This window comes from Falco rusticolus, chromosome 8, assembly GCF_015220075.1.
Source record: "Falco rusticolus isolate bFalRus1 chromosome 8, bFalRus1.pri, whole genome shotgun sequence".
NCBI classification, from domain to species: domain Eukaryota; kingdom Metazoa; phylum Chordata; class Aves; order Falconiformes; family Falconidae; genus Falco; species Falco rusticolus.
Window position 1 is genome coordinate 34,326,569 of NC_051194.1, and position 24,118 is coordinate 34,350,686.

The window sequence follows — 24,118 nt, forward strand, 5'->3', positions numbered from 1 at the left end:
ATGGCCAGCAGGCTCTTTCTGGACAGCTTGATCATGTTTTATTTTCTTTTGCTGTCATTATTATCTTCCACTATAAAATTCTCCATGGACTAGAAGTTGATCCTGGAACAGCCAACGCAGTCAGCTTGGCTTTCCAAGTTTCTTCAGCTGTAATAAACAAGAGAGCTCCAGTTCTTCACTTTGATGCTCCATGAAGTCTTGGCCACTGTGAGATGGTGTTCCTTCCCAATAGAGTCTAAGGTCATGGGAACCAGGATCCCTTTGCAAATATTCCACCGACAGACATCTGCTTTGCTACTAACTTATCAAGTTTGTGTTGCTTCTTAAAATCCTTAACTTCTGGTATCTACACTGCTGTGTTGAATTCAACTTCTTGCATGTTCCTGGAAGCACATATGAGAGAAATTTCAAGTTATCCTTTATGAGAAAATATGTTGTTCTGTAGCTTACATAGGTGCAGCTTGCCTGCCTGTTTCTTTGCCTCCCAAAGCTGGTCTAGATGCTCCTAATTTTGGGGTTTTTTTTTCTTAAGCAGGGGAAAAAATACCTCTGAAAACTGTACTTGTTTAGTAGACTAATAAATCACCGTGAAATAAGTTACATAAGTGCACTTGCAATATTAAGTTGCCTGGAGATGTCTTTTACTCCAGAAGCATCTTAATGTGCTTCAAAATGACTCAAAGGCTTTTATTACAAATTGAAAAATCAGAATGTGAAGACCTCATAATTTTTTTCATCTCGCAAGACAACAGCAATTATCTAAGCCGTTTTCCATGTCCACAATATATGTAAGAACCAAAAAGGAGAAATAGTACTCTTCTGTCTGCCATCAGCCATTATTGCAAAGTACAGCTTTTATTTAGTGTATTTTTTGTCATGCAAATGACTGGAGGTTGTGGATCATTTTCAGTGTAACACTAGTACTTGTTGGATCGCTTTTTAAATTTGGACTTCCACCTGTACAACAGTGCTTTGCCTTCCCTTTGTATATTCATTGGTACCTGCATTCTTTCAGAGCCTCTGTCTTCTGGGAGATAGTATCTTCCAGCAGCATTTATGCATTTCAATTCAGAATGACCTGGAATCGACTGGACAATACAATTTCCTTTTTCCCACTGTGGTTATTTTTCTTTACATGGGCAATTTTAAGAGGGCTAATGAGCTACCTCAAGCTTGTGTGGCAACCCAAATGTAAATCTTGGCTTCCCAAATGGATCACATTCTTTCTTTCAGCCTCTGTTATCAATACTGCACATGCAGGTTTAGAGCTGCCATTTCATCGACCTTCCCTTGTCCTTTTCTTCACTCTGGCAAGATTTGAGTCTTATTAAGTGGAGTAAATGGTGTTGGACAATACAAACCAATGGGCTAACCCGCAACAGTATAGGATTTTCACCATACTATAACATCTTGATATTCTGCTTCTTTTCCTAGGACAGAAGGGTTTTTATTTTATTTTATTACAATATGGGAGAGGAAATAATCTTATTTTCTTTTTTCTTCTTTTTTGTTATACCCTTGACTTGTGGATGTTTTTATGGAGGGAACATTGCTAGACTGGAGCTGCGTTGTCAGAGCTGACACAGGTCCCCCATTTCTGGCATAGAAGTCCTCCAAGCTGCAAGTATTCCTCATCTCTATCTGCCTTTGTGAGAGGGAAGAGCATTATTTATGTTGCAGAGCCTCCATGAATGTTGCTCGCAAGGCAGAGGTTCCTCAGATGCGTGGCACGGTTGTACCATTGTGCTCTCTGTTGCAATCCTGACCTCCTATGGTTTTTGGCATCTGTTTCCTCTTCAGGATTTTTTCTTGTTTACTGTACTTGTTTACTGACCTAAAATTTTCCCTAGTTTGCAAAGTAATGAGAACCAAGATTAATACAAAGAAAACATGTTTTCATTAGAATTTAAGTGTCTTTCACTGATAGCTTTGCTTGATATCTCAGGCTTGGTTCAAAGTCAGGCTTTTTTGGGATCATTGGCAGCAGGGGCTTGAGCCAAGATCCACAACAAAGTGCTCCCGAGTTTTATTTAGGTGCCTGATTTCCCAGAGATTACAGAAGGAGGTTAGCTCCGTGCATACCTTTGTGGAGCTTGGACTTGAGGCCTAAACAAAGGGGTGACATGAAAGCCTGTCCTGCTGTAATCTAGTGAGTAAACTGTCTAAATGCAACATGAATCCTCCTTCTCCCTCCAAATCCTCTAAAGTTTAGAGCAGAGGAAAGCCCCATGGCATTTCCCACATCCCTGCGCTGGTAGCGATCTGCTGCTACCTGATGTCTGCATGGAAGCAGCTGGACACAGTAGGGCAAGGAGATATTTTGGTTTGTGTTTAGCAACAGAGCCAAGGATTTCTCTTTGAGCAAGGTTTATTTCTGAGAGGTGTTTTGCTTTGTTTTACAGTGTCTACATGAGCCTGAAGGGTTGCATAAGCTTTCAGTGAATTGCAATCAATCCTCATTCAGTGCAAATAAGTCATAATCCAAATTTCCCCTTTCTTCCCGCCCCCCTCCCCCCAGAGCCTTGCCCTCTCCTCTCACCTGGAGTTAGCTGGATTTTTGTGCATGTGCTGGTAGCAGTTGAAATCAGCTCTTTCAAAACTCTTGCCACAATCTCTCTCTCCCCCTGTAAAAGTCACCAGCTAATCGGTGCTTTGGCCATTCAAACACTTTGTAATTACACTGTAGGACTGCTGTGTGGGAAGCTATGCAGTGCCAAAATGTTGCATCTCTATAGATGTAAGAGTGAAGGATAAAAGGGATAAGCAAGACTTTTAATAGAAACGTTAGTCATAGTTAAATTGCAGTGCCGTGTCGCTGCACTGCTAGCTTCTTTGTGTCTCTAAAAATACCCTCTAGTGGCTTGGTTATTCATGCAGCGTGCTGGTGGGGAGAGCTGGGTTCTGGAAAAAACTTTGGCAGCCTTCAGCAGAGCCTCTCTGCCCCGGCACGGTGGCATGGAGGGTTTTCTGGTGTCCATCTTTCGCTGCTCCAGCCCTGAGCTTGCGCCGGGACAGTGGATGGTGTATGAAGAGAAAGGGCTGGTTGCATTGTCTTCTGTACTTCTCTTGTAGCTAATGCGATGCAAGGAGGCCTCACGCGATGCGGAGGGGTGACCCTTGCTGCAAAGGGCGCCTGGTTAGCCTCTGCTTTAACACACACCGTCGCTGCCCAGAATACGATGCAGCACCTAACACAAAACATGCTGGTGGCCTGCAGTCAGAAAGCAATTAGAAAAAAGCTTCTAGCTCTGATAGTAGTGAATCACTGGGACAGTCTGTCTGGGGGAGCTCTGTGATCACCCTTACCCGTGGTTATTTTTAGCCCTGTGTGTCTGTGGTGACGAGGCCAGCTCAGTCTGCAGTGCCTTTCACTAAGGGTCTGACAGATCATGAGATAGCCTGGGCTTTTCAACAGTCTGTTTCTGAAATGGCACCAGAAAGTCCTATGATATGCCTTTGCGATCAGAGGGATATGACATGTATTTTTTCATTTCTGCTTTTGTTAATTTTTGATCCAGTAATTTACAGGCTCAACCTCCTGGCTATTTCAGTTACAGATGGCTTGTGGTTTGCTTCTCACGACAGGATGAGTACAGCCCTGCGAGCCATGCTATCTCGGCTCAGGAGCCATCATTCCCATTAGGAAGGACTAAGTAGATTTGGTGAGCCAGCTGGGCCTGCTGCCACGAGGTGGTCACGTTCCTGCTCACCCTCGTCCTGGAGCTGCCATCTCCATCACCGTTCCCTAACCCCTGTGTGCCTTCCGCACAGATCCTGTGCTGAAGGATGCAGGCAGCTCAAATGTGGGTTGTAATCTGTAGAACAAGTAATGATTTTACACGTTTATTTCATCTTTTTTTTTTTTATTATTTCTTCCCTGTCACATCCAGCTTTTCCCAGCTCCACTCCAGACCCTTTCTAGGAAGATTGTACAGTCCAGGACCAATAGTACCTTAGTTGGAGTTTTTGCCATTATCCTGGTTTTTCTATCTGCCTTTGTCAACATGGTATGTGCACTATTTCCTTTTCACTCCTATGGTTCTGCATGGTTTTCTTATTGGTGCTCTGCAGCATTGCAACCCTTAGAACCACTGGGTTTAATTTAATCCTGCCTAATGCTTACAGCATCTGAGGTCAGTTCCCCTTTGTTTTTTGGACACAGAAAAGAAATGGGAGCCTGACAGCTGCATCCCTATAGCCAGTTATATGCCTGGCACCGATTTGTGCCCATATTCTTTTCTGATTCTTTAAATGCTTCTGCTCCAAGTACATAAGCCCAGCCTGATTCGTACCCCTTAGCAAAGGGCCAGCACTAGCGCGATGCGTCATTTAACTCCCACAACACTGAGTGGGACTTAAGTGTTGTGTAGGCTTTGTGCCAGCCTTCTGCACAGCGCAGCATCCTGCTCCAAGTGCAGTAATCACCTAACAAGGACTGTGAAGGCTTTGAGTTGCACTTCTGGGATGGGGTGCTCTAGCTTTGCACTCAAACTCAGAGAAAGACGGGCTGTTCTCTAGGACCCTGTGGCTGCTGTTTTCTCACCTGTACAAATGGCTTGAAGGCTGAATGTATGTTAAAGAAGCCACTTGAGTATTCTTTACTCTGCATACATCTATTTCATTTTTTAAGAGAAGGGGGGGGGGAAGGAGGAACGGACCTGGGATTAAAGCCCTGAGCTTGGAGGTAGCTACAAAGACTTCACATAGCACTCTGCTCCTCTCAGTTATGGCCTCAGCTGGGGCAGTGCTGACTTGCACTGGCATGGAGAGGCTTAAACACCTAAAAACCAGACCAGTACTTGCTCTTGCCTCAGCTTCCCAATACTCATAGTGGAGATTTAGGAACAATTTTATGTTCTGTTGAGGTACTTGAATGGGAGGCACTAACTCAGTGGCATTGACACCCCATCACCTTACTCCACAGTCACCTGCAAAGAGCTGGTGTAGGTTGCTGAGCACCACGCAGAAATTAGACCTTTTTTTTTTTTGCATAATGTGTGGTACTTTGCACTCATGACCTGCTTAGTGTAAAAATTAGCAAAATGGACAAATGGAGCAGCATGTGGAGAAGATCAGAATGGGCCTCTGCTGCTTCCTGAGCATAACAAGCACATTAGCCTTTAAGCCTTGATGCTAAAGTCTTCCCTGTAGAAGGACCCACAGCAGCAGCTTTAAAGATGGCAAGGGAAAGTTATCAGCTGAGAAATTTCCATTAGCAGAAATAGAGCAACACCAGGACCTTGTAACAGACAGCAGGATATATTTTAATATCTACAGCCCCTCTTCCTGTGAACCTCCAGACATAAAGTTGTATGTGAAGTTGAACATGAAACTAGCTTTCTAGAGAGCACAGCCTGGATTTTATTAATTAATATTTGGGGGGGAGAAAAAACATAGCCATTACACATGCCATAAACATAAGCCGGTGATTTCATTTTGCATATTTTGCACATTGCTACTTTTGCATGAACTATTTTGTTTTCTTCTCCTTGTCTATGCCATTGAGTTTAATACCATCTTTTTCTTCAGTTCATGTGCAGCACTGTGGATCTCGCCAGCTGCATGGCTGCAGAATACAACATCACTCCTGACCGGGTGGACATATGCCTTATCAGCAATCTGACTTCCAACTACAGCCTGGGCACCTTGCAGGGATTCTGTGACAGTCCTTTGCCCAACTGCAACTTTCCAGAGGTATTGCTTGGCAAAAATGGGTTACAGAGCTTGATCTGAGAAGAGGCTGTAAAACCTGTGTGATAAATCTCAGTGGTTCAGAGGAAAGCAAATTTGATCCTGATTGACATTATAGGACTGACACAGGCTACTATGCACAAACTTAAATGTCTGAAGTTATTATCGTGAGTCCACATTAATGTTTTAAGTTCCTTGGGGCTGAATAATCAGTAGACTTCTATAACTGTTGGATCCTGCCTGTAGCAGGAAAAATTGCCTTTATTATGTCCTTAATGCATGTAGAACTGCAAGTAATTTCAAAGGAGTTTGTGGGTGCTCAGTGTTACTTGAAAATCAGTTCACTGAAAATCAGTGTCTAGTCACAGATTAACCCTTCCCTCCATTGTTTTATGTCCTTATGAAAAACTTTGCTTATATATTCTTTCACTAGGTGTAATAGGTTCTGGACTCGACTCAGGCAAGTTAGCAGCCCTGTTAGTGGTCTGCTTCAATTTGCAAATGCAAATCCTACCTTGTCAGAACAACTTGTTTAAAACAAAATACAAATGCTTCTAATGGCAAACCCCCCCCCCCCAAAAAAAAAAAAAAACCAACAACAAACCCAACCCCAAAACCAACTATGCTTTACACTCTGGTAGAAGGCTTTGCCAAAAATACAATATTTTTGCATAGCTATTCAAAGACCTTTCTCTGAGTTTTTAGGTCATGGCCATTACATTTGTTGTCTACTGGAAATTGAAAAGATCTGTCTAGGATGGGGGCAGAATTTATGTCAAGGTCATCTGGGTGTATGGGGGCCTGACAGATTTATGACTGATCTGTTATCAGCCAGATGTCCAAGGTGCTACTGAAAGCCCTGGTATCCCACTGAGCATTTTTCCATTTAACTTAGCAGGAATATGGTCCCTATCTGATACAGTGAGGTTGCTGTGACCACCATTACTGTGACTTTCAACCCTGCAAAGTAGAAAGACCCAGGAGCAAAATCTGGCACAATGGAGAACTAGAAATAGACTGTGTCCCTCATGAGGTTGTCAGGAGTGCTGGTCCAGGACAGAGAGGGATTTTATCCATGAGGAACAGCCATTTGCATGCTAAGGATGCTATGGCAGCCTTGAGCCAGGTCCTGCCGGTCAGTGGGCTAAGAAGTGAGGAGTCCCTCCCCTGTACTCTGCAGGGCAGATGTTGGATCTGGTACAGGCATTGTTTGTTGCTCCCAGTGTGCTTTCAGGAGGTGGTAGGATCCTACTCCTCAGCCACAGGGAACATCCACCCAATTTTCTAGAAACTGAAGAGTCAAGTTACGAGCTGTACAAGTTATTTTCTCTAATTTAATATATAAGCAATGAACTATTGATAAATGAGCTCAGAACACAGGCATATTTCTATTTCAACTAGGGGTTGCTTTTAACTGAAAGATGGATCACCTCAGGCATCTGATACAGGTTTATTGCCAGAAATAGGCCTGTCCGGACAGAGTAGAAGCTTAAATCTTTACAGGCTTTAAGACTGCAGGACAATAATGAGCTGGATAACGTGCCTCTCTGTTTTACATCCTAGCCTTCCCATCAGCCATGAATGGCACCTGCAGGCTGCAATGACATTTGAAAGTACTGACATGCTAAACATTCAGTTCTCAGATGGGCAGCAGTTGCTGCCCCACCACCCACATGTGGCAGAGGGCTCCACTACCACACATGTGCACACTTCTGCAACTGCTGACAGAAAAAAATGATCGTGGTGTTTGGCATTGGTAGAATTTTGTCCAGCCTTGATCTTGCCAATGGATTCAGTGTGTCACATCAGCAGGGGTGATACTTCCCAGTTGGCCTCAAGTGGGTATCTGTCCTGGTGGTGTGAATTACTAATACCCTTGGTCCCATGTATTGTGCAGGTATGTGAACTGGAGTCCAGAATTAGACCTTGAAGCACAAAGTATTCCAGCATAACTGCCTTCTGCTAATTCAGTAATCATGTCCAGGGCAAACCTACATCACAACCTTGGGTATACAGCTACGAGCCCTACGCTTCTTGAGTGTAAAGCAAATAATGCCTGATGAAGAATGCAAGAGTTTTCCTCTCCATCAATTCAGTTTTAACATTTGACCTCTAGCATGGTAGAATCCCACAGGCAGCCCCAGGTGTACGTGTTCGGTCAGCTCAACTACATAGATCCCAATTCCTTTCTGTCCCTCTGTTTAGTTTCCTTTGTTTTCAGTTTTGATTTATTCAGCTGACATTCATTTCTCTTCTGGGTTTTTTTTCCCCTTTTTGTCTTTATACAGTACTTTACCTACAGTGTCTTACTGAGTCTCCTGGCCTGCTCTGTGTTCCTTCAGATCAGCTGTATTGGAAAACTGATCCTTATGTTAATCATTGAATTTATATATGTTCTCATTGTGGAAGTGCCAGGGGTCAACCTTTTTGACAATGCAGATCTCCTGGTTACAGCTAAAACCCAGTAAGTGTCTTTCACTTCTGAAATCTTCATCTGACTTCTTTCACCCAATGATTTCAGTGTGGCATTAGGTGGATGGGAGTGTAAAGGCTGTGGTGCAAGCAAGGGAAGGCCATGGTACCAGAGAAGGCATGGCTGTAAACTAAAGGCCTTATCAATGCTGCTCTCCACCTCTGAAGAGCAGAAGAATGCAGTTCCCTTTAAGATCTTTTTAATGTGGAACTTGACTAATGAACTATCTATTAATAACAAAATGTAACTGGAATCTGAGCGGATCTGTATTTCTTTTTCTTCTGGAAATGGGGAGCTTTAGTTAGTCATCCTCACTTCTTCTGGTATTACATTCCAAACATAGAAATGTCATTTCTCAGAAAAGAAAAAAAAATCCTCAAACAAATTTGAGCTGGCTCAGGGGTGTGATAATGAACCACCGCAGTGTTTGGACACCTGGTATATCAATCCCAGGTTGGGACAGCTGCTGTTGGACAAATATCCACATTTGAAAAGCCATTACAACAGCTGGTCTCAGCACAATTCCCAGCAGGAGAGCCTGGGCTAAGTGGGAGTAGGCAGTTGCCCTTTTACTTGCAAAAGGTAGTTTGTCATCACCAGGTCATACATTAATCATGGTGTGGCAACCTCCTTCCACTGACATGGTTACCCCTCTCCTGAAGGTCACACCAGAGAGAGAAGTTTGGCACATCCACAAACCCGTCCTCCTCCACAAGTTTCATTTCTCACTGGGAGCTGCATTGTTGTGTTACCTACTTGTTTTGATGATTTCCCCTTGTAGGCAACAATTGTACACGAATGTAAGTCAATAAAACCATGGTGTTGCCTAAAGGTGAATACGATGCCAGGGCACATAATAAGGAGAGCCGCCTGTAAGACATGAGCAGTGGACCATTGCTGTAGTCAGGAGTGGGACGGACGAGAAGACAGTTCACGATAATGGAGAGTCCAAGGTGTGAGAGAACAGAGATCTAGAAGGCACCAATTTAGGTGAAATATTTGTCAAGGATGATAGCTGTGGTTGCTCCTGTCTTGGACAGGAGGGTGGTTGAGAAGATTCACTTGGTCCTTTCCAGTGCTACCTCATATGTTATGAAGTAGCTTGTGTAGTTGCTGAAATTGTGATGGTCGTTAACCCCTTCAAGCTAGATGCATCTGGTTATTTCTGCCCTTCACATAAATATTCCATGATTTTAGCATTTCTGTGTGCCCAGTAATAATTAATGGAGGTATGGCTTTTACTGCCATGTTAAGCAAATGAAGTTATGTAGGAAACCTCACGCAGCTTTCTGTGGAGGTATGGGGAAAACGAGTTTTCCCTCCGTTTTCTGGCAGACGTTATGTATTCCAACAGTGGACACTATTTAGCACTTTCTAACACAATTAGAGAAATAAAAGCGTTTTGTATCCCAAATATTATTTTATTCTTTTAAGTCAAGAATTAAGCAAAATTACAGCACTTAGAAGTATAATTTATGTCACTTCACAATCAAAATGTCAATAACAAAGTGGAGAAGGTTAGCATGTTTTCCCAGAAATAGCTTTCTGTGATGCTATATTCTCTCTCACTAAATGATACTTGTTTTGTCTGGAGAGCTCCATGCACAGCTATTTATTGTCCCAGTTTCTGGCAGTCCATTTGTGTGTTGTGGGAAATGGGAGCTCAGCATGTAGCACATAGTTCAGAGATGTACCTTATTGTCCAGCTGATAAAAAAAAAATAAGCAACATGACCTCATACTACTTTAATTGGGTGCCCGTTGTAGCTACATAATTACTGTCTGCTCTGCAGCCATTATGGTACTCTTGACTAATTAGAAGTGATGCAGATGTCACTTCACACTTCTGTGTACAAACCAACCCAGCATGCAAGCAACTGAAAAGCTGATTATAGCACATAGGGAGTTGCTAGACTTGACTGCAGTGACACAGCAGTGTGGTGACACGTGAAGTATAAACTGGATGCCCAAAGCTGCTATCATATTGTCTTTTCCCTATGCAAAAGAAAAAACTAATGCATTGGTTTTAAAGATGTGATAGACCAATGTAATCTTGTAAATTGGGTTCCTGTACAGTGGAGCCCAAAGAGCTTTGCCCAGTGATTTGTTCATCAAGCCCATCATTTCTGTTCGAGCTGAGGTTTGTGATTTAGAGGGCTGTCTGTCCCTGCCATCGTGGTTGTGAGAAGGCTTCTGCCCTATGGGAGCAAAATCAGCCACCTTTCCGGCTAAAAATGTGGACTTAACTTGAGCAGGCGTGTATCTAGCAAGCTTCTCTCTGTGTTACCTTCCAGTAATTAAAGAGCCATCTGCTGCTGGAGATGTCTGGCACATGGGGGAAGCAACCTACCAATGTTATGCCATTATTGCTTGCACTGGGCGTTTTGAGTTATCCAAAGCGTTATTGTAAATATTGAGTTTGGTACATTTCCTAGTCTCTGCTGAAGATTTTAGAGCAAGCCTAACCACCCACAGTGAGCTGCAGCCCCAGTACAGAAGGTCAGATCTGCCATGCTGCCATCATAAGACAGAGCAATAATGAGGGGCAGTCAGTCATCCTTGGCCAGGTAGTGATTTAGGGGAGTAGGGGAATCATGCTGCATGTGGGAAGTGTTTCCAACTCTATCTAGATCCAACTTTTAGTGTGGGAGTCACTATCCCCAGGGTTCCTACATCGTGTCCATGTCCAAGCACATGTGTTCAGTGTTGGAGCTGGCCAAAAGGCCGTGCAATAAATTGTGTGCAAGACAACAGTGGGTTGCAAAATCTGTGTCAGAAGAAATTCCATGCTCAGAGCTGCAGAAAATGTCTCAGAACCAACAAGGTTAGAGAGTCGCTATGCTTTTATTTTTTAATTTTATGCCCAGTTAGGCTCCCTCAGCTATTTCAATTTTGATGATTTGCATGTCTGATTCTGTAGTGAGAGGTTCCCTTCAGCCCCAGAAAACTGTGGCCTGAAGCTCTCGAGACAGCCATGAGATTCTCAGGCTAAAGATGTATCGTGTTAGTAGCCTGCAAAACTGTAATTGCAACAATGACACTACAGTAATTTTACCACTGATGTCCTTCTTTCCATTTAAATAGCTTTTTAAGAGATCCATGTACATGATTCTCAGCCACCTAATATTCCACCCACACTTGAGAAGAAACCCAGCAGCATTAAGCAATCAATCAGTCAGGAACTCAGACAGCTACTACCTACCAGAAAGCTCCTTTCCAACCTTTCACTGTAAGACAAGCACACCTAAAATCTTCTCCAGCAGCTGTTTCATATGAGTACCTTGCACTATTGTGAACAGTAATAGCAATTCATGTAAGGGTTTCTTTAGTGCAGTTGTGTGTGCTACCCATAGCTGGCACAGCACGAGATCAGTAACTTGCAGAAGAAGGGAGTAGTGCTACAGTTAAAGGAATTAAACACATCTCCATGCTACAATAAATGGGGAATAGAGGAGCTGTCCCTTACAAGGTATTAGCCCAAAGCTTCCTTCAGATAAAATTTTCCAGCCTGACCTAATGAAGTAGTGACGGATGCACAAGCATTTGCTAAGCATCCCACACTGACATTAAAATCCCAAATGATTCTCTGACACTTAATGCTGCTTGGGTATTTTAACCACGTTAACCATGTGGCACCATCGCTCTAGATTTTTGAGTGTAGCAGAGACGACACACACCACACCCCCCCTCCATCTTTTGTTTTAAAAGGGCTTATAGCTCCACACAGTGTTCGAGGTGCCACATTGCAGAAGTGCTGTTGGATGATGTATGGAAGGACGAGTGCGGGAGGGAGCCAAACATTCTGCTAACCTTGTATTTGTGGTTTTTTTCAGCGTGTTTCCAAATGCAACGTTCCCATGGTGAGTCACTCTGGCATGAAATATTTTTATGGGGTTTTGTTGGTAGGCATTTTCTGTTCACAAGGTGCAGTATATCAGCATGTTGACTCACCAGCAGTGTCTGGTATTTGGTTATGCGTTGCTGTGAGCTGGTGCCACACAGTGCAAACGCCCTAAGTGGACTGACTGCTGCCCTTTTGTATGTATAGCTACTCTCAGAGCATCCCCCTTCTTGTGGGACTTATGTCAACTTGCTTTACAGAGCACCTCATAGAGCTTACTTGCAAATACAAGTCAAGGTTTTATCAAAATAATATTTTCATTCTGTATAGTTTTATAATTCAGATTTAACAGGTTTTATTTGCTTGATTTTCAGAAGGGATGGGAATGTGTCTTAGTGCTCTTTTCAGCTTATAGAATACTTGCTTACAAAACAAATGCCTTTAAGGAGTGACTAATATAGAGAGGCAGTGAGAGTTAAGAAGCAGTAAGTATAGAACAGTTCCAGACTTAGGAGGCTGGGGAAGCCAGTGCAGGAGACACAGTGAACACAGTTTGAAAAACTGTCAGCATTTTGGTTTTGCCAAGCACAGTGGTGGCTGAGCATATATGACCATTCTCTAAAAAATGGCTTTTTTTAAGAAGTTGGATTAAATTTCTGATTTCAAAGTCCTGCTTTAGAAACCGGTGCCTGTGAGCCAAACTCCTCAGCTTTTTGCAGGTATTGATTGTCCTTTTACCAACACATGTTTTGAGGGGAAAGAAAAATGCCTTTTCTTCAGAGGCTGGTTAGTCTTTAGTGGGAACTGTGGAGTGTAGCTAAGCTGTGTTTCTCCACATTGAGGCTAACTGGGAAATTCTGCTCTTTTCATTCACAGCAGCAGCTCTCCAACAATGACACGAGTTGCACTGAAGATTGTGACCCCTGTCATCATTACTGTCTTTGTCCTGGCACTGTACTTGCACGCCCAGCAAGTGGAATCCACTGCAAGGCTTGACTTCCTCTGGAAACTCCAGGTTAGTGGGTGTTTGTTGTGTTGGAGGGATACACATAGTCACTGGCATTCATATAAAACTACTGAGCTATTCACTATCGAGTTGAGTGTTATAGAGTGTCTTTGAATTTCATCTGGATCTGGCATATAACTGAGCATACTAGTAACTCTCTGCTCTTTTTTGGTACTTTGCATACTCAGTCCTTCTCATCCTGGTTATTTAACAGATTAACAACGAAACTTTGTTTCCTTGTAATGCACTTTGGATGGTCCCCACAGTAAAGGGTTATAGATCTGAAGACTGAGGTTAATGAATTTGGGCAACTGAGCCTGTGACTTTTGCAGGAACCTGTAATATAACATGATTTGTAAATATAAGAAACTCATATTCACTGCTGAATTGTTTCCCAGAGTTTAGTGAGCTTTAGTTTGCTGTGTTCAGGGGTGTGAAAGATTGACGTTTGCATTTTCATTCACTTTCTTGTTAAGCAGTGGGAATGGGCTTGATATCCAGCCTTCATTAGCTCCTAGGCAGCAGTACTGGATAGCAAACACACTACAGATAATGCCACACTGTGCTCCTGTCCCCGGGTTCAGTGTTAAAGTTTTCACTATTTGTGCCCACAAGTGATGTTGTGGCATTGTATGTGATTCTCAAGCAAGCAGGACAGGTGTCACCTCTACCCAGAACTCATAGCTGGGGGACTGCAGGATTGCAGGTTTTATATAGATGTTTTTACCTTCTGGATGGCAGGACACCATTCTAATAATAGGTGGTCTCAGCAGTTTGAGTAGGAGGCACTGAGGAAGCACCAATTAATTAAAGCTCCTTGGGAAGCAGATAAACATTGTTATCCTCGTTTAGAAACGGCACAACAATGGAAGGGATGAGCTGACTTGCCTGTCCCAGGTCTGGGCTCAGCTGGGCAAAGCATTTGTTTCCCCAGACAGAGCCAAGTGTTCTCTTTGTTCTGTCCAGACATATGACTTTCTAAAGGGTCCTTCCTTGTTTAACTTCTCCCATTTCAGAAACCAGCATCCATGAGCAAAGTTGTAAGTGCTTTTCAAGTATTGCTTGTGCCTTTACCAAAGTACTTAGGGGATGTGGGGAGGTTACCCCTTCTTCTGTCACAAAGTGAGGGCTGGAGAGTGTGTCTGAGCTGTGTTCATCCACACCAAGGGCCAAATGTGCCAGGAAACTCGTTCCTGTTTTGGCTTCAGCTCTCCAGCAATGACAAAGTAATTGAAAAAAAAAAAAAAAAAAAAAAGATTTGAAGAAGACCCATTTCAAAAGACTCAATGTTTTGCCTGGTGCCTCTGCTGAAGGGGAGGCTGCTGTACACAGGACAGCTCTTCAGAGCTCCCATAAGCTGTGCAACCCCTGTCTCAGCTGTGCCTTCCCCAGCCCTTGCCTCACCTGTCTCTGTCTTTTCCTTTACTCATATGCAATATTCAAAATGGCAAAAAGTAAAATAAGGAGGGAAAAATACTGCTGATGTCAGATAGTGGGGGAGGGAGAGGTGATCAGTACACACACCTCTGTGCCTTTACCTACAAACCAGAAGCAATGAATTGAGGTAACAATGGTATTGTGCAAGTCTGCAAAGAGAAATCAAATCTGGTTCTGAAGTCTGATTAAGCTAGTGAACTCTAAATGCTTTTATTTTAGTCACCTAGGCCTAGGTACATACTAGGTGTCTGTCATGGTTTAACCCCAGCCGGCAACTAAGTACCACACAGCTGCTTGCTCAGTCCTCACCCAGAGGAATGAGGAGGATAATCAGGAAAACAGCAAAACTCGAAGATTGAGATAAGAATAATTTAAATAAGATTTAAAAAAATAATAATAGTAATAATAATAGTAATGAAAAGAAGGGAGAAGGAGAGCACAATAAAATCCAAAGGGAAGGAGGGAAACCGCCCCCCAGGTGATGCACAACACAACTGCTCAGTGCCTGCTGACTAGGGCCCAGCCAGTCCGCGAGCAGCAGGCAGCAGCTCAGCCAACTCCCCCCAGTTCGTATACTGAGCATGATGTTCTATGGTATGGAATATCCCTCTGGCTGGTTCGGGTCAGCTGTCCTGGCCCTGTCTTCTCCCAATTTCTTGTGCCCCTCCAGCCCTCTCGCTGGCAGGGCATGAGAAACTGAAAAGTCCTTGACTTAGTATAAACATTACTTAGCAACAACTAAAACATCAGTACATTATCAACATTATTCTCACACCACATCCAAAACACAGCACTGTACCAGCTACTAAGAGGAAAATTAACTCTATCCCAGGTGAAACCAGGACAGTGTCCTAAGGTACATCCTTCCTGAAGCTCTGGTTCCAGCTGAACATTAAACCCAAATCCACACACATTAGCACAGAAACAAGACAACCTATCCTCCTCATGATTCCCTTTGCCCAGACATACCCACCACCACAGGACTCGTGGGATTTATAGGCTGGTGAAAAGTCCTCTCTGGAGTTTTGGATTGGCCTGTTTCCTGGGCTGCGTGGTAACTGTACTTCGTGACCATCATTGCACCTCAGCAGACCTTGTGGAAAAGGAGAGTCCTTTTAATTAGCTACATGAGCATTTGGAGGGTGCAGGGAGAGCATTATAATTCAGTGCTGCTCATGCAGTCCGCCTTCAGCAATGATGAGCTGTCTGTGTTCTCCTGAAACCTGCTGTGCTTGACTGGGAAAGCTAAATGGGTGTTTTCATGGATGGCAGGATGGCAGTGGAGTTCCCCAGAAAGAACAGACCTTGTACAGGTTACCCAATTCAGGGCCTAGAAATATAACAATATTGGATTTTGGTGTTAGTCTGTGCCTGCTTTTACATACACACACAGAGACGGACCATCTTCCACAGCAAAACACAAGCTTCTGCATCTCTCTAGTTCTGCTCGCCTTTGCAGTTTCCCCCTTTCTTGTTTCTGTCCTCCCTGCAAGTTCATTTTCAGCTTTTTTTCCCCTCCTCAGAGCAGTTACCAAAAGAGTAAGCATATCACTGTCTCTCCCCTTGAAACTAGGCCACTGAAGAGAAAGAAGAAATGGAGGAGCTGCAGGCCTATAACAGACGCCTCCTCCACAACATTTTGCCGAAGGACGTGGCAGCCCACTTCTTGGCTCAGGAGCGGCGAAATGATGAACTGTACTACCAGTCCTGTGAGTGTGTGGCTGTCATGTTCGCCTCCATAAGCAACTTCTCAGAGTTTTACGTGGAGCTGGAGGCCAACAACGAAGGGGTGGAGTGTCTGAGACTGCTCAACGAGATCATTGCCGATTTTGATGAAGTAAGTCGCAGAAAATCCGGGTGGGCAGAGTGAACCTAATCAATGAGTTTAGTTGCACTTTGCTGAGCTCCTAAAGGAAGGTGGCTTATAGAATCCTTGTGCCATGGTTCATTTTTCCTCATGCCAGAAGTCTTTGATTCATTTTTCTCTAACCACATTAAAATCCCTTCTATTCCTTCACCGCTCCTCCAAGTATCTGATCCCCTTTCTTCCTATTCTTCGAGTAGCAGAGGCTCTGGCCAGTACTTTTTGTAGTGCTTGTACTAAGGGAGGACACGTGGCAAGGATATTACCAGTATGTATGTGTTTGTCAAGGTTTTTTTCACTACTTTTGCTCTTGTGAAACAGATAATAAGTGAAGACCAATTTCGGCAGCTGGAGAAGATCAAGACCATCGGCAGTACATACATGGCTGCATCAGGCCTCAACGATTCCACTTACGACAAGGAAGGGAAGACGCATATCAAAGCTCTGGCTGATTTTGCCATGAGGTTAATGGACCAAATGAAATACATTAATGAACATTCATTCAACAACTTCCAGATGAAGATAGGTAATGTCACTGTGTTTACAGGATTAAGTATAGCTAGTGATCATTCTGAGTTGGGGATTTTGTGGAGAGAAACCCACAGATGTTACCTTAGCTGTACAGTGATGTTAATTGTCTTGTGCCTGGTGACCACTTTGGCCTCCATGGAACATCAAAGCAGCTTTGTTAGGGTCACAGCATTATTACTGAAGCTCCCTGGGGAATTAGGAGCAGTTGGGCAATTGACCTTGGCACAGAGAAGCTCCTACTACAGCATGATCTCACATGGCAGTTGAGCTTGGACTCATTTTGCCTGTGATGTGCTCCCTGCCCACACCCCCTGTGGTCCCAGGCTTTGCCATCCTTGGACATTAAATTGTCTTTCAAGTCAGGGAATAAAACGAGACAGAAAAGGAGAAAGAGAAGAAACGTGAGGGTAACTGTGGTATTTGTTCTGGAAGGCCACCGGGCTGCTGCCTTACAGGCGCTCAGCATTGCAGCAGCTGTATAGTGACTTCCAAGTGAGCAGTTTGCTTGGCAACTGGATGGCAAATAACCTTATCCTGATACCTGGTGCTGGAAAGTAGCTCTGGATTGAGCAGATCCAGCCTGTGCTGCCAGACAGGCATAATGGATCAAAGACTATGACTTTTCTTTAAAAGTTTCTTTGCCCACAGTTTGGCCGTGGCTTTACATGTCAGGTTGAAGCACAACTAGAACGAACAAACCTCAGGATGTTTTTTATTGTCTGAAAAATAATTTGCCTCAGGCTTCATGTGGATCTGGGCATTGTGGGATTTCTCCTCTCCTTCCAGGCCTCAATATTGGTCCTGTTGTAGCTGGGGTGATAGGAGCACGCAAACCCCAGTACGACATCTGGGGCAACACGGTGAATGTAGCCAGCCGAATGGACAGCACCGGTGTGCCTGACAGGATTCAGGTAAGGAATTCACTGGAAAACTTCCACTGCCAGCCCTCTGTCACTTCTGGGTTTTGAAACGTAATTAGAATTGCAATTTTGGTTTCATTTTATTCCTTTATGCCATACATATGCAGTACTGAAAGAAAAGCCAGCTGGGGAATACTAATGGTACCATCAAGTTTCGCTTTTTAATCTTGACCAACTTTCCAACCTTTGGTCAAAAACTTGCCATTTAGGTCTGGGTGGAAGCACTGAGCTGATTTTCCTTCCCCAAGTGCCTCATTGGCACTGTGAGCACAATCCTGCTGCAATACTTACAGCCTCGTGCTACCAGCTTTGCTGTTTGGCTGTGTGCAACTGCAGCTTGTTTTATTTTCCAAGGGCTTGATTCAGTTATGTATTTCTGTAACTCACTTCTCTGTTCACAATGTACGTATTGTGAGGCTAGCAACGGCCCGGGCATCAATGCAAAGGGGATATATAACTAGAGAAAGAGGATGGTTTAAGGGGTTAATGTAAGACTGTCTTGTAAGCAAATGTCTCCTTGGCCCTCAGACAGTGACCTTTTCAGCGATTCCATTCCACTGTCCTGCTTTCGCTGAGCCAATGTCCACAGTACCAGATTGTCATTCCTTGGGAAAGTACTGAAGGGATATAAAAATAGTTAGAATAACTGATGTAAAACCCGAGAGGGGAAGCCATGCTGTTTCTTTCCAATTAAGCTGTCAGTTAACTGGATCAATATTTATCCAACATCCTTTAAACTTTCCTACAAGATGGTCCAAGAACAATTTTCATTCTAGTTAAGCAAATCAGCACAGCAATGTTACAGCAATAGGAAGCCAGAAATGGAAATATTTAAAGCCACCTGGAAACCAGTGAATAAATACATTGTAATAAATAAATAGCTCTGAAAATATGGTTGTTAAACTTCTGTTACTCTGCAGCGCAATTGTTTCTGAATGGCATCTGCAGAGAGAATTTGGGTGCTGGCTAGATTATTCCATTTCTTTGGTCTTCCTCATTGCCAGCTACCACCTTCTCCTTTGTAAAAACAACCCCCTGAACAACTCCTTCTAAATTTGTATATCCACTGGGTAATTTCCAGGTCATTTTTGAGGGCTTTTTAAATATGTTTAACCCATTTTCCTACTACCACTCTGGTGATATAATGAATGCATCTGAGTAACCTGGACTGCCAGGTGTGTTTTTAAAAATGTGACTGACTTGTTTCTTTTTATCCTGTGACCTCCCTGAAAAATGCACTTTTCCCCACGTTGTGTACCATGTGTGACTGGCTTCTGTAGTTTCAGTTTCTAAAGGTTGTGTGTGTTCTGCAACTTGTGCCAACCTTTCAGTTAGTGACTGAGCTGCAAAAGTCAAACGACGTAGAAACAAAATAGTTGATCCTACTTTAACTTTGTGCATTATTCCAAAAGCAAACGAAAAGACTAAGTGGAAGGCATGACAAGCATCTGCTTATTCTTGTTTATTCTGCAGGTAACAACAGACATGTACCAGGTTTTAGCAGCCAACAACTATCAGCTGGAATATCGGGGGGTCATTAAAGTCAAAGGCAAGGGAGAAATGACCACCTACTTTCTAAATGAAGGGCCTCCAATTAGTTAGCACCGATTGCAGCGTCACTCAGATGGAATTTGCATTAGACAAGATTGTGAATTGGAGAAGAATCACTTTTTGGCAGTAAAGCTGAAAATGCAGCGCAGTTGAAATTACACACCGTGACTCTAGAGCTGGTATCAGCAAACTCTTTGGCCACCCGTCATGAAAGGCGATGGGAAGAAACCACCTTGGAGTTGTTCCTGGCTGAGTGCTAAGTCGACCAAAGATGTGGTACAACACAGTTTCACAGATAAGACATGAATTTGGAATTTTTTAAAAAGGCTGCTACGACAGGATGATACAAGAAGCTATTTAAGTATTTATAGACACAACACAACATTTACTTGGTTGAAGGAATGTATGATTCACTACAAAGCATTATTTTGGAATGGATTTGCACTCCCATAATGTTTCCATCCCATACTGCCAGCTATTTGAAGTGTACCACTGTGCTTTTATTAGCTGTTTTGAATGGGCTTTCAAAATTGACACCCACTGTTGCAGCACACAAAAAAGCCTTTTAGAAGGGCATTGGTAATGTCTTGGTGTGAAAAGACGTTATAGCTCTGGCCCCCTCTTTTCCCTTCTTCTACATGGCTAAATGACTGCTCTTCCGAGTGGGTCTGGCACGTCTGACGAAGGGGAAGACCGAGATAACGGAAGATGGCTCTACAACCATATTTATTAAAGTCTTCTGTGCTCTTCTTTGGTATCTATCAGTTTACATGGGAAAGACTAGATGTAAACAAGAGACACTTTGTGGGGGGAACTCCCCTGAAATTTGTTGTGGGTTTTTTTGTATTTTTTATTTTGTAATATTGAAAACATGGAGATCTAACAGATATACCAAATTCTATATTTTGTAAATTATATATAAATTAGAAGGCAGGCTGTCCACACCAAGGTGTGGTGGGAGGTGTATATAACCTGTAGACTTTTGTGTAATCTTTTTCTGCATAATACTTTGAACACAGACTTGGCAGTTTTCAGATTATCACTATACAATCAACCAACAACAAACAGGTGAGTTTCCAGGCTGAATCAGATGCGTTTTAAAATGAAAATCCAGAAAAATCTGCAACCCCAAAGAAGAGGAAAAAACAAAATGCGATAGTCGCACAGTTGTTCCGTGCAGCATTCAAGCGGTGGGTGGCATCTTAACAAATGGAAACACCTTTGAGTTTTAGCTACCGAAATGGTATCAAACATGTCAAAAAGAGCTCTAAGCAAATCCTCTAACTCTAACAGGAGCTCTTATAAGAAGAGAAAAAAAAAAAAAAAGCTGATTTGAACTTTTCTTTTTAAAAAATCATTTTTCATAGATGGTCTTAATAGAATCCTGCTGATATGAGAGTTGTCTGATATTGTAACTGCCATTTGACATTACAAGGAACTATGTACTGCAGCATCAAGTTGACTTTCCTGTAGTAGGCACTTATTTAAACTGAGTCACAGATTTTCAATTTTCAGGAATTAGGTGATCTTCAAAAAAGGTTATGATGGCAAGTGTGTATATGAGGTGGTCAACCTTAAAATACAGTGCCACTGATGTTGTGTTGGAGACATCTTTATCATGAGTGGGGGGTTTATGAATAGTTCACTGTTATCATTTATGTACCTTTTTTAACTATTAAAGAAAAATCCCTTGCTATTTTATTAAAAAAATGAATTTTAAAAAAAAGCTATATTTTTTATATTCTATAAGGGCAGAGTTTTGATATTGAATTTGGCTAGCACTAAAAACGACTCCAGTCTTTTGACATTTAATAAAGTTCTTTTCCACTCTTCTCAGGGCAGAATTATTGTAGTACTAACAGCTTAATGATTGCACTATGGTGGTGGCGATTTATTTTTTTCCTACTCGACAAAGAGAATCAGTGAAAATCCATGGGCCTGTCTTAATTAATTTGCTATATTGCTAAGCATAACCCAAGCATTAAGCCATTTAAACGTGAGCTTAAATGGCATCGCCTCTTCCCTTTCTCCCTTCCACTAGGAAACATCTCTGAAAAGTATAGTATATTGACTTCTGTAAAACTGCCAAGTCTGCCCTTGTACTATACTTTTGCTCCTTTACATCCTTCCTGGTTTGCAGAATACTTAAGTTGCATCACACCTTTCTCCCCTCTCCTCCACCTTCCCTCCCTTTTACCCCCCCCCCCCCCCGAGTCTCATTCCCTTCATGCCATACACTCAGTTTTAGGTTTGCTTTCTGCTTTACAAAAGTCTGCAGTCTTCTTAACTTTTGATTCATCTTATGAAGTTGTGTTGTCAATGAAATTTCAAGTCCCCAGTATCTCTAGGTGTGATTGTTGACAGTGTGTCATGATCATTTCAAGGGGTATTCACACACTCTTTACTCTGGATCTTGCAAAAATGGATACAGTTATGATTTCCCATGGAAATTGAAATTATTTAAGTAATTTAACTATATTAAACACTGTTTCACTGGTAAAGCGTCTCTGTTTTATTTTAGCTGCATCTGGCTGGTGAAGCGATCAGACGCAAGCTGTGCAGGAGATGATACTGAATCTGCAAACAGAAAGGTCCAGTTCTTGACTAGCACTGGTGGACGGCTGTTTGGAGCACACCGGTACTACGCAGTGCCCGGTTACAGAGCCTCTAGGGCTTGTAGGTCCTTCTTGTGCACCCACTTGCCTTTAAACATTCGTCTCGGGATAGCTGGCAAAGCCCTGCTGTGGCACTGTGGCTAAATATGTTGGTATAACTTAATAGCTTAAATTTGTGTGTGGGTGTGTGTCCTATTTTTTTAAAAAATGGAGTGTATTTTAAAATGTGTATCACCTTTGTCAAAGATTTCCCCAGGTACCTCGGCACTTGTCCTCTCAGGGGCACCTGGAAGGAGGCAGCAGTGTTTGTCAATCTAACATTTTCCATCTTTACAGGTAAAAGTAAATGCCACATGTAACTATAGCAATTAACAGAAGACTGAAGTGTAACTGAGAAACAAGAAGCTGCAGCTTTCAACTGACTTTTTTAGTTGAGGAGACATCACACAGGTAACTAAGAACCGAATGACTGACAAACTGTTACTTGTTAGGAGAAATTTGCTAAGTGTACTGGGAATGGAGCTGCATTAACAAAACCCCATGAAATACTTAGTATCACCAGAAAGATGGTGAAGAACTATTTAATACTTTACATGTTCTCCTACATAATCACACAAACAGCAATTTAGGACGTTACCTGATGTAAGAGATTTTTTAAAACTGCCTGGAGAAGGGTATCCCCCAGGGGAAGGAAGCCAGCAGCCTCCTGTGCGGTGCCCTCTCCTTTAAACGCCGTACGCGGCGACGGGCTGAGCCGTTTTCCCAAGGTGTTTAGCCGCTTCCCCCAGCCCAAAGCTGGCTACTTCGAATAGCTGCCTGCACACAAAACAACTACGCACCACGTTTCTTACGTGTGTCCTCTGCACGGCCACTATCCTTGCTGCCTGTGCATTACACAGCATACATGGGCACCAACATCTTGTCAAAAACGGCCAAGAGGCAAACGCTTTCCTTCTGTTGACTTCCCACCTGCTCCTCACCGCACCATCACTTCTAGTTCGAAGAGCGAGCGCTTCGGACACAGCCTGAAAAAGAGCAGTTCAGCTGTTCTAGGCTGAAAAAACTCCTCAATTTCCATTCTCTTTACCTTCTCTGTCCCAAGCTTTTCACTTCAAGGCACAAGAAGTACCGGGGGTGGGTGGTGGGGGTGTCAGGAATGAGAACATTGACTTCCAGGCAGGATGGGGGATGGCAGCAGCAACACTTCCCTGCCACCTGGCAGCCAGGTACCTTACTGTAAAAAGCAGCGTTATATTTTTGAATTTCTGTCCCCGAGCACCTCACCGTCCCTGCCTGTCCTGCTCTGCCCTGGCACTTTGCGGTGCTGGCACCGACGCCGCGCTGTTGGTGCCTCCCCCGTGGCTCCCGCTGGAAGCCGGTGCGGCGAAGGGCAGGTGAGCAGGCGGTGGGCGCCGGGTGGGAATTACAGCAGTGGTGCAGCACAGCCAGAGCCCAGCACTGACGAACTCAGAGGCAATGCTGGTGCAGCACAGCACGGGTGCCATTGAACAAGAAGCTCCACAGAACAGCTCGAGAGTCCCCTGTAAGCAGCTGGCCCCAGAGATCTTTTCTTTAAATACAGAATTTCAGATGCAAATAACTATTGCCATCTACTGGAACCGGGCACGTGCAGCCTTAGCCAGGCGCCGCTGCCACTGCTGCTGAGCAGTCCCGCAGGATCAGGCTGAAAGAGACCCAAAACCTCCTTCCACCACACGAGGAAGGGAGAGCACCTCACAACCGAAAGGCAGCCCCTCCTTCCACAGTAACTGATGATACACAAACTAACAAATGCAACTTAGATAAGCAAAACATAATCATCCCAGGCTGTATGTCACCACCAACCCCCACCACCACCCTGGCAGCACAGCAGTCAATGGTGCAACAACACAAGACCCCACCACACCTGCTGCTGCTGCTCCTCGCTACGAGGTGCCTTTGAAAGAATCCAGAGGAGGCCTCCCCCGCTATGGGCAAACAACTTCTTGCACGGTGCAGGCCAGGTTCCAACAGGAGACGTAAATCCCCTGGTCTGTGGCTGCCAGATCTGGCACCGTGAACCCCGAGTCCCACAAAGCCATCAGGACAATGGTCTCAATCATCCTTTACTGCGGGGCTAACAGCTGAGAACCTCCTGCTCTCACCACTTGGGTACAGCTTGGTGCTCTCCTGTCCTTCCAGTGACTGCTG

At 43.6% G+C, this 24,118-nt stretch overlaps 1 protein-coding gene across 2 annotated transcripts in view; it reads left to right on the forward strand.

The window, feature by feature from the left end:
- The window catches only part of ADCY5 (adenylate cyclase 5), a 223,830-nt gene extending 202,016 nt beyond the window's left edge, over nt 1-21,814 (forward strand). Inside the window, exons 13-21 of one of the 2 annotated variants that reach the window (XM_037396829.1) lie at nt 3,891-4,007; nt 5,530-5,694; nt 7,980-8,155; nt 11,997-12,023; nt 12,881-13,019; nt 16,021-16,284; nt 16,633-16,837; nt 17,629-17,753; nt 19,236-21,814. In XM_037396829.1, coding sequence (XP_037252726.1) covers nt 3,891-4,007; nt 5,530-5,694; nt 7,980-8,155; nt 11,997-12,023; nt 12,881-13,019; nt 16,021-16,284; nt 16,633-16,837; nt 17,629-17,753; nt 19,236-19,364 — 1,347 coding nt within the window. In that variant the 3' untranslated portion in view covers nt 19,365-21,814. The remainder of the gene's footprint in view (nt 1-3,890; nt 4,008-5,529; nt 5,695-7,979; nt 8,156-11,996; nt 12,024-12,880; nt 13,020-16,020; nt 16,285-16,632; nt 16,838-17,628; nt 17,754-19,235) is intronic. The other variant, XM_037396830.1, reaches the window with a different exon arrangement.
- Nucleotides 21,815-24,118: the final 2,304 nt, after the last annotated feature.